The sequence below is a fragment of the Mastomys coucha genome, unplaced genomic scaffold, assembly GCF_008632895.1.
Source record: "Mastomys coucha isolate ucsf_1 unplaced genomic scaffold, UCSF_Mcou_1 pScaffold3, whole genome shotgun sequence".
In the NCBI taxonomy this organism is placed as follows: Eukaryota; Metazoa; Chordata; class Mammalia; order Rodentia; family Muridae; genus Mastomys; species Mastomys coucha.
In genome coordinates, this window is record NW_022196909.1 from 52,002,893 (window position 1) to 52,014,146 (window position 11,254).

General features: G+C 38.2%; 1 protein-coding gene across 1 annotated transcript; it reads left to right on the top strand.

Annotated features, from left to right (window-relative positions):
• The first annotated feature begins 6,782 nt into the window (after positions 1 to 6,782).
• On the top strand, positions 6,783 to 10,073 carry LOC116074455 (olfactory receptor 12D2-like). Its single transcript, XM_031347028.1, has 2 exons — positions 6,783 to 6,843; positions 9,145 to 10,073. Exons 1-2 carry the CDS (start codon positions 6,783 to 6,785, stop codon positions 10,071 to 10,073), a joined length of 990 nt encoding a protein of 329 aa, XP_031202888.1.
• Positions 10,074 to 11,254: the final 1,181 nt, after the last annotated feature.

Consider the following 11,254-nt stretch of genomic DNA (forward strand, 5'->3'; position numbering starts at 1 on the left):
CTCAAAATCACATACTCTTCATCAATTTGAGGTATTTTGAAAATATCATTGCTGTAGTAGATGATTGGCTTATTATCTTACTATATTTTGAGCCTGGACATTTTCTCAAACAAGAAATCAAGTGACATCTCCAGTGAAAAATGTTGCTGTACATATCTCTTGCTTACTTGTGGTCAGACTTTTCCTTGAGATTCTTAAATACAAAACTACTTTCTGTGAGCTGAAGTTCCTTCCTTGTTTCACCAAAATCTGTCTTAAGTATCTAGGCCTTTGGTCTCTAGAAATCCTACTTTTGCCTTATGACATATTTTAAATCATTTCACTTCGATAGAAATAAATCCACCCTTCAGCTATAAAGGTATGTTCCAAGTTGAACCCTCCTTCACCACAGTTCTTTTAGCAGGTCCCTGGCAGCTGTTGTGTCATGCCAAGGTAGACTGTCTGCTTCATTCCAACTCTCTTCAAAGTTGCTACAGTTTGCTAGCTCTCTTTGATTTTTCTTACTTTTCATAACAAAAAAGTCTGCCTTTTATGTGTTTTCTTTATCTAACCTTACTTTTCATAAGAAACTCTGCCTTCTAGTAAGGAAATACATTCATCTTCATTTTTTTTTCTGAATTGACCTAAAATATTTTATTCCGTGAATGATTTAACTCTTTAGGAATTATAAATGAGTAGTTCGTTATAAGACATGACTTAACTAAATCTGTACTGATTACTGCTATAAAAAAATTCTTTTGGATAGTTTATCAAGGGCCCAGCACTCTCTTTGGCCGTCCTGGAAGTGGGAGATAGGATTGGTGAAGCATCATCTTCTCTGCTCCTTTTCATTAGATAGATGCTGCATGCAGCTTTTACATCTTAAGAAAGACAAACCAGGACATGTGAGCATGTGAGACACTTGAAGACTTGGGCCACACAGGTACACAGTAGGAACTGGAAGGAAATCTGAAAAGACTGACTACATAGTCACTTCTTTAAAAAAAGAAAGGATTGAAGCTCTGAGAGGAAGTTGATTTGACATGACCAGGTTGAAACTAGTGAAACTTCTAGAGCCCATGACACTTTGGCTTTCCCGTGGAGATGATTTTTTTTTTTTTTTTGAATTAACTTCTACTCCACCTCCCTGAAAGGCCATCTTCCAACAGAGTAACTTCCTTTGATAGCTAGGCATGGTATATTTAAAATCCTTACTACTACTTTTAAAAAATGCAAATAATCTTTTAAATACTAGTTGTCATTTTAGTTTTTCTTATCCATAAAACAGAATTGCATCAAGAATATATTTGAAAAAAAAAAACTCGAAACCTCAAGAGATAATAAATCAAGAGACCAACCTTTCCTGAGTTTTAGAGAACATTTTCTTTGCCACACTTCTCTCTGTGACACGATTTCTTTCACTATTGTTTCAATATTTAGAGATTACAGATTTGCCTTGGATGATGCCTGAAGACCCAGGCATGTTGAATTGAGAATTAGACAGGATGGTAGAAATGTGGGAAAGTGTTTTCATGACCTGTAATAGGGTGTTTGCCCATTAAAAAATGGGAAACTAGCTCTAAATCTTAAACACTTGTTCTAATGCCATGAAGAGAGAGATCACAACACAGAAAGTATAGCCAACTTTCCAGCCTGTCTCTGGTTTCATTTTCTTACCTGACTGGACAGGTAAAAGATTCAGGGATCTGCTTCTCGTGGTTGTAAATAATAGAAAAATATGTGAGGCAATAGTTAGGGATCAGTCCAAAACATGCGTTATTGCACTGAATCCAAAGGGATAAAGTATTTGTCTTCGAAAAAATCATTCTCACCTGCTCTAAAAATCATGAGACTCTAAAAATAAAAGTCCTGAGAGAGCTTGTCCCAAGGTGCTAAGAATCATTCTAAGAGTAAGCAAGGAGCTGTCTTATGAAATCACCACTTTTCTATTGTGCTTCCTATTGTATAATTATGATTAATCCTTAACAGAAAACAAAGGACAATCCAAGTCTCCATGGCCTAATAAGTTTTCTTAGCAAAAATTACCTTGATTTCTTCAGATAGAGGTGAGACTTCACTATCTGTTCCTGAGGACTCCCTGGAAAAATATCCTGAAATTTAAAGTGGAAAGAGAGTTGGAGATGAAAATTAACCAATTGATCATTGTCACACTGAGAGTACAGTATGGAAAATTGCTAACAATTTACCACAAATCAACAGCACCGAATTGTTCTGTTGATTGATATAACTGTTCAACACTGTGCCCTAGCACTCAAAAAAGACTGATCCTAAGTATTACTTTCTTTTAATGTCTTTAATGATCTATATTAACTTATTGATAATCAACATGAAAGGCTATATACTTATATCTTCATCATGGAACACCATTGACTTTTTAAAAAGTACAACTGGTCAGAAGATTAATGTTAGTGAGATCTGAGTATTTGGCAAAACATTTTGCAAAAAAATGAAGAATGAAGTCCTTAAACTAAGTCCTTACTTATAAGTGTAGGACTTAGTTGAGTCCACTTAAAAACCTGGGTGTGGCTGCCTATCTGTGCAGTACTGGGGAAGGAGCAAAGACAAGAGAATTTCTAGGCCTTACTGATTGTTAGCCTATGGGCATGGGTTTGTGGGGGAACTCCATGTTTAGTGAGACATTTTGTCTCAAGGAAATAACAGAAAGTGATAGAGTGTACACACACACACACACACACACACACACACACACACACACACACACACTTGCCTAAGTTAGGGTTAGTATTGCTATGATGAAACACCATGACCCAAAACAACTTAAGGGAAGGAAAGGGTTTATTTTAGTCACAATTCATTCCATCTAATAGTTCATCATGAAAAGCATAAACTCAAGTAGGGTTTGAACCTGCAGAGTGATGCAGGGGCCATGGAGGGGTGCTGCTTACTGGCTTGTTCCTCATGGCTTACTCAACATGCTTTTACTTTTTTATTTGTTATTTTATTTACTTACATTTCAAATGTCCTCCTTCCAGGTCCCTCCCTATCCTCTTTATCTCTAAGAGGGAGGTCCTCCACCCACCCATCCACTTCCACTTTACCACTCTAGCATTCCTCTACTCTGGGACATCAAGCCTCCATAGGACCAAGAGCCTCCCATCCCATTGATGCCAGATAAGGCAATCTTCTGCTACATATGTAGCTATAGCCATGGACCCATTCCTGTATACTCTTTGGTTGGTAGTTTAGTCCCTGGGAGCTCTGGGGTGTTCAGTTAGTTGATTTTGTTGTTCTTCCTATGGGGTTGCAACCCCTGTCAGCTCATTCAGTCATTCCTTTAATGTTCCACTGGGGTCCCTGGACTCAGTCCAATGGTTGGTTGTATCTGCATCTGTATTAGGTTCTAGCAGAGCCTTTCAGGGAACAGAGGCTCCTGTCAGCAAGTGCTTCTTGGCCTCACCAATAGTGTCAGGGTTTGGTGTCTGCAAGTGGGATGGATCTCTAGGTGGGGTGGTCTCTGGATGCCCTTTCCTTCAGTCTCTGCTCCATTTTTTTTTTTTTGTCCCTCTATTTTCTTTAGACAGGAGCAATTCTGGGTTAAAACTTTTGAGATGGGTGGGTCGCCCGTCTCAACTGGGGTCTGTGCCTATCTACTGGAGGTGATCTCTACAGGTTCTATCTCTCCTTTGTTGGGTATTTTGGCTAATATCAACCCCAATTGCGTCCTGGGAACCTCTCGCTTCCCTGGCTTCTGGGACTTTCTAGTGGCTACTCCCACTAAGGATGCCGTCTGTGGAGGGCAGAACCAGAGACATTTCTACTTGTCTATGCCACATATCTGTAATCATTATTTTTCTCTATCCCTACTGGTGTCTTTGAGTTTCTAAACCCACATCTAGAATCTCCAATGTAATTAGACTTTATTCTTAGTTTATCATCCTTTTTTTCCCTCAAACACTCAGTCCAGAAATCTACAATCTACAGCCTGAGAAATGAGGATGCACGTGGAGTTCTAAGGAATTTTTTTTTTGTTCTTTTTCTTTTATTATTATTATTATTATTATTATTATTATTATTATTATTTTATTTACATTCCAGTTGTTCCTCCCCTCCCCTACACTGTGCCCTCCTCCCACAGTTTCTCATCCCATTCTTCTTCCCCCTTGCCTCTGAGTGGGTACACTCCACCACCAGACCTCCCACTTCCCTGGGGCCTCAAGTCTCTTGAGGATTAAGCAAAACTTCTCCCACGGAGGCCTGACCAGGCAGACCTTTAATATAGTTGTGGCAGGGGCCTCTGACCAGCCATGGTGGCTCAGTTTCTGGGAGTTCTCTGGGGTCTGGGTTAGTTGAGACTGTTGGTTTTCCTATTTCCCTTCAGCTTCTTCAATCCTTCCCCTAATTCAACCATGGAGGTCCCTGCCTTTAGTCTCAGTCAGCTGATCATAGGCCCTTTCAGAGGACAGCCATGCCAGCCTCCCATCTGTAAATACATCATAATATCAGTAGTAGTGTCAGGCCTTGGTGCCCACCCTACCAACCCGGTGAAATAGATCCCAATTTGGGTCAGCCACTGGGCAGCCTTTTCTTCAGTCTCTTCTCCATTTCTGTCCCTGCAGTTATTTTAGACAGGAACAATTCTGGGTCAGAAATTTTGACTGAGGGTTAATATTCCTGTCCCTCCACTTGAGGCTCTGTCTACTGGAGGTAGACTCCTTCTCCCCAGTGTTGGTCATTTTGGCTAAGGTCATCCTTATTGAGTTCTTAGAATCTTTCACCTCCCAGGTCTCTGTTACTTTCTAGAGAGTCCTCCCACTGCCCACTCCCCAAGGCTGTTTACTATCATTCATTCTCTTGGCCCTCTGGGCTTTTCTACTGTCTCTGTACCATACCTGATCCTGTTCCTTTTTCCTCTTCCCCCAGCTCCACCCAGGTCCTTCCCTCCCTCTGCCTTCCATTATTATTTTCTTCCTCCTTCTAAGTGGGACTGAAGCATTCTCATTTGGGCCTTTGATCTTTCAAAGAAAATGTTATCTCTTTTATATCCATTATTTCCTCTTTGAGAGCCACATCAATATGTATTTAGAAAAACAACAGAGTCAATTAAAGCTAGAACAGAGCTAGTCAGGTAGCTCAGTGGATAAAGACAGTTGCAAACAAGCCTGACAAGCTGAGTTAAATCCCTTAGACCCACATGGAAGGAGACGAGAATCTGCTCTTGAAACTTGTCCACTGACCTACACATGTTGTAGCTCATGTATACCCAAATACATCCATATATATGTACAATAGATAAATAATTTTAATAAAATATAAACAAACCCAACGATTGTTGTGTGAGCAATCTCTTTAAATTAGAAAAAGGAGATTAAAGTTATATTTGTATACTCTTGTAAACACAGTAGATTAAAATCTCACAACCTAGATGTGGGAGGGGGGAACAAGTAATTTTCTCCAACTTTAAAGAGCCCAACTTAATTTCTTTTCTTGGATAATTTTTTTAAAAATAATCAGAGGCATGAAAGGAATTTGAAATTCCTTCATCACTTTTTCTGAGGCATGTGGACAAAGAGTCTTACACATCTCCTAAAGGGCAGCTGGATTGAAGCATGACTGGGAAGCAATAGGAACTACCATCTGAGTGAGGCTCTTATTGAGGCCAGAGCCAATTCTCAGTACAAGTTCTTACCTTCCCTCTCCAAAACTCATCACTGAGTGGTGAACTGAAAATATTTTTACCATGTTCCCCTTGCAATTCCACTCTTGTATATGACTGAAAGAATTCCAAGTCAATATATCACAGAGATATTTGCATATCAATGTACAACACTACTCACAGTACATAATTTATGGAAAAACCTAGGTGTCTGTCCACAGAGGAATGGATCAAGAAAATGTTACACAACACACACATATATATGTATATATGTCTATACTCAGTTATAGGAAGAGCAAAGTTATGTTGTTGGCATGAAAACCTAGCAATTAGCAATAAACTCATTAAATCAATTAAGACAGTGCTAATTGTGGTTCCTAGGTTATATTTACATTTTATAAAGACACAGGAAATCATGTATGTATATATGACAAGAAATAAAAGCAAAACTATCTAGACTCTAGAATCTAGAGGATACAGGAGGAAAAATGGATGAGGGCACAGGGAATTAATAATAGAAGCTTATGAATGTGTAGAGTGGAGGAAGTTCAGTGTCTATCACCTACTTATATAAAGGTCTCTATGTAGCCTAATACCATGTCCAGTGAATAAATTCCATTGGGAAAGAATGTGAAAAAAATATGTATGGGTTAAAAGAGAGCTAAAAATTAAATCCCAATGTGGCTGATTAAGTCATTAACTATAAAGATAACTTGAAGTAACTTGGACTTTAACATAGCAAATGTAAAATTGTTCATATAACAAATATAAAAGTTATAACATTTGAACTACTAAGAGAAAATAAGCATGAAAGGTCCTATGCTATAAGTACTAAAAGCCATAAGATGGTGTCTACAAAGCACTAGCCAAGCTGGGGGCTTAGCTTATGTATCTCATAGGGCAGGTGCCCATGTAGCTTGTGAAAAGTAAAGGAACACAGAGGAATGGCTCTAACTTATACCTTCCTTTTGTGAGTGAGGAAAAGTACATTGTTTATTTTCATGCACATGCATCTCAGTACCAGGGGATGTGCCCCTTTGGGGTTTATATGTCTCCAGATCTGTCTCATTAAAACACCAAGGGGATTGTTGGTGGCAAAAGGGATTCTAGAGATGAAATGTGGGTCAGAACAATAACATGAACTGTCACTTCCAATATTTTACAGCTCATGCAGTTTGTGTACATAAACCTGAGAATTTTTGTCATGTGTGCTGTGAACAATCAGCCAGGTAAGAGAATGAAACAGGTGTAAACTTGGAAATTTCCTGTATTTTCTGTTCTTTAGGGGGTGATCTGCCTGTTTGCAACGTGAAACATCAATACTCTGCATTCAGAGTTGGTTCCCTGTCTTGAAATGGACACTTCACTGTCTTTGAGTCCTGTGAAGGCTGTTTGTTTTCTGTATTGTTACCACAACGACCTCAATTAATCATCATGGTTACTTAGACAGTCTCTAAAGTCAGTCTGAAATTCCCGAAAGTGCTAAACAGAATCAGTAGCATTGACCATTCCAATTGCTATTGTTCTTTAAAAAATTGGTAAATGCAATTTTGATACATATTTTTAAAACCACTTTGTTTCCTAGTCCAAAGATTCATAAATTAACTGGTTCAAAAGAGTTGAATTTTTAACAAGAACAGTTGTTGTATTTGTAAACAGAGAAAATATACATGATTATTAAAGACACTGCCCTGAATTTTTTTGAAGGCAATCCTTCACAGAAAGACCCTCTGGTTATATCATTTCTCAGATTGTGTTCCAGGTATAAAGCTCAGAATTCTTTGACGCCCTTACAAGTTTTGTACAGTTCATTAACTTTTGAGTTTTTAGATGGAAAAATTGTTTTGTTCACAATGTCTCACACCTTGAGTGGTTCCTCCTTTGTAGGCAACCTCCCTGGTGTCTGCCTTTGTCTGACTCCAGCGCAGGTTGGGGAGTTTTCTCTGTGTGTCCCAGCATCACAGGATCTACACACGCTGATCCCCATTCTTCTCTCATGTACACAGAGTGGATCCAGCACATCTTTAAGTGAAAGGAACCAGAAGAACTACTTCTCACAGCTATGTCTGCTCCTACCAGTGTATCTCAGGGAGGCCATTCAGGTACTTTCCTATATTGAGGACAAAAGCAATTTTAAAAGTTACCTTTCTTTTTAGTAAGTTCTGAGTGTACAATTAAATAGAAAACCTTTTCCAAACAATATATTCCTCAAAATATTGAACATTCATTAAAAACAATTCAATATTGATTTTGCTACTAAAATAAACGATTCATTTCTTTAGGTGAAAACAAGCCTTCATTTTATAGGAAGGAAGGAATTCCAGGAATTAATTTTATAGAGAGGGAACTGTCTTAAAATTGGGAGAGCTGAACCATTCTGGAAACTTTAGAGTAGGATGATTTAAGGCAGCCTGACTTTGGGAAAGACAAAACACAAGAGAGATATTTACCATGGTCCCATTAGTGGTGCTATTGGAGAGGCAAGTAAACCTCCTTAATATGTGAAGAATGAGTTTAAATAGGTAATAGAGAAACCAAGATTTCAAAGATACTAATGCCATAGGTTTTTGTAGTTTCTTCTGATGAATTGAGGGAAGAGACTGCCAGGACCACAGAACAGACATTCTCTTACTCAAATATTCTGTGTCTGGAATAGACTTTCTTTAGTCTAAGAGTAGCCAGGAGGATAGAAATGTCATAAAGTATACCTTATAATGCAAAAAGTGTCTCAGGTCAGCATGGCAGTATAACTATAACCCCATCATTCAAGAAACTGAGGGAGGAGACTGAGTCATGGTGGGTACAATTTGAGAATGTCACAGAATATCTTAGGGATCTATTTCTAAAGCTATTAATGGAAGACATTAAGCTCATTATTTTCTAGAACACTGAAAATGTTATGCACATATCTGGTCAGACTCTTGAGATTAATACGGTCATGATTCTTACCTCATCTGGCTCAATCATGAATAAGAAACAAATCAGTGCAAAGATGTTTTTACACCTTACACTTTCTTAAGTGAGGTGGAGTGGCTATGTTATGATAAGTTGTCTATTATTTCTATTAACTTTGTGATTGAAACAAATTCATCCATGCCTATTTTCTTCATGTTAAAACCCTTCAAGAGTGTTCTTACCTTTCAGAGTCTGTCTGCCTGGTGAGACATTTTAAAACCTGTTCCCTATAAGAGACAACTAATGAAATGTAAAGAAAGCTGGGTTATTATGTAAATACTCACAGCTAGAGAAAATGGTAGGATGGTACCTGTTCTGCATCTCCAATAAAAAGACATTAATAACAAAAATGATAATAAATTAAAAAATGTTTGGATAGGAATACACAATAGAAATTTAGGCTTAATATTTAATGGTCTGATAGGCAAATATATAAAATCTTCAGAAGAACTTTGCAAGGTTATAGAAACTATTCTCAGGAACTGTGTTTCGGTTGGCATGAAATTTTTGCCTAGAAAAACTGGTGGAACAAGAGTGTTAGTATTCCACAAACTATCCTATCTTTTCTTTTTAAGTGTTATTGAATCACACATTAGTCACTGAATTTCTCCTCTTGGGGGTGACAGACATTCAAGAATTAAATCCTATTCTCTTTGTCACGGTCCTTGCCATGTACTTTGTCAATGTGTTTGGGAATGGAGCCATCTTGATGATCGTTATCTTGGATCCAAGACTCCACTCACCTATGTATTTCTTCCTGGGAAACCTAGCATGTCTAGATATCTGCTTCTCCACTGTAACAGTGCCAAAGATGCTAGAGAACTTCTTCTCCACAAGCAAAGCAATTTCCTTCTTGGGATGCATAACTCAGCTTCATTTCTTCCACTTCCTGGGTAGCACAGAGGCCCTGCTGCTGACTATCATGGCTTTTGACCGCTTTGTGGCTATTTGCAGACCACTCCACTACCCTGCTATCATGAACAGTCAGGTCTGCATCCAGGTGGCTATCTCTATCTGGGCCATTCCTTTTCTTCATGCTCTGCTTCACTCCATCATGACGTCTCGATTGAACTTTTGTGGTTCCCACCATATCCATCATTTCTTCTGTGATGTTAAGCCATTATTGGAGCTGGCCTGTGGAAACACTGAACTCAACAGGTGGCTGCTCAACACTCTCACAGGAACAGTTGCCATTGGCCTCTTCTTTCTGACATTTCTCTCCTATTTCTACATAGTCACCTATCTCTTTCTCAAGACCCGTTCTTGCAGCATGCTGCACAAAGCACTGTCCACTTGTGCCTCTCACTTCATGGTTGTCATTATTTTCTATGCTCCTGTTCTCTTCATCTATATCAATCCTGATTCAGGGAGCTCCCTGGAAAAGGACAGGATCATGGCTGTCATGTACACTGTGGTCACCCCTGCACTCAATCCACTTATCTATACTCTGAGGAACAAGGAAGTGAGGGGTGCTCTGAATAGGAAAATCAAAATATTGCTTTGACTTGAAGAAATCCAGTAAGTTATTCTGAAATATTAAAACAAAAGCAATTAATGTGAATACTGATGTGTAAATGTTTTTGATTCTACAATTGTTTCTGATATGTATAACAAAGATGACCAGGTAAGAGAATAAATATATGAGAAAATGTAGCCTAATTGTATTTAAAATTTCAATCTATATATAAGATGGAAATTGGAACAAACCAGGTACTTCTTATAAAATGCCAATTCTTAATTTGTTTGGGAGATAAGTATTGATGAAACCATATGCTTGTATGTATAATCAAGTGTGTAAATTACTAGGAGCAGATAAAAGGAACTTGTTTTCCATACTGCCATTTTGACTTTAATCTTTATTTTACCTAACCTGACCAATTTCATCTCTAAGCAACAATAGTTTCCCAAAACATACTTGTTACCATCACCCCTTTATGCAACAATAATTACCCAAAATATAACAGTTGAAGGAACAAATTTGATTGGTTAGAGAAAAACCCACTTACATTCAATGTCAGCTGACAGTGATGGATCACTGGATAGTCCTTAATTCCCGTGCTCTGACTGGGTTAAATTATAAGTATAATAAACTTGGCTCATCTGCTTGCAAATTTTGTGCTTATAAGTCCTACTTCATACCCTAGTTGGGGCTGCCACAAGAAACAAAGCTCCTGAATGCTTTTCTGGTAGCCATGATCTCACAGTGACTCTGCTTATGTGGTGGGCTTAATAAAAGGTTTTGCCATCTTACTAGCCCACTGTTGTATTCTGTTCTCTTCCTAATAGTATAGAATGGTCTAAGTATAAGAAAATATGTCTGAATTGCCCATGTTTTGAATAGATGGATATTAGTTGGTACACTTATCTATAAGGCCATTTAGTTTCAAATTTCAAAATGTGATCAATAAAATCATTTTAAGAGGCAGAACTGGGAATGCAATCCAATATCTGACATATGCTATGCTTACACTTTACAATTGATCAATCTCCCTTGGTCTTTCTTTTTGTAGTTTTTGTTTTCTTTTTGAGACAAGGTTTATTGAAAATTTTCAGGGTGTTCTGGAATTGACTATTGCATAAAAAGGCCTTGAATATTCTGGATTCCTAGTCAGCCTCTCAAGTGGCTGGGGACACAGCCCTTGCATTGTCACAATCTATGATCAAAGAAATTAGGATTCTTGGGAT

Coding starts and splice junctions, on each gene's coding strand:
- LOC116074455 (XM_031347028.1), top strand. CDS start 6,783: ATGCAGTTTGTGTACATAAACCTGAGAATTTTTGTCATGTGTGCTGTG. Junction 6,844..9,144: donor TGCTGTGAACAATCAGCCAG/GTAAGAGAATGA, acceptor TTTCTTTTTAAG/TGTTATTGAATCACACATTA.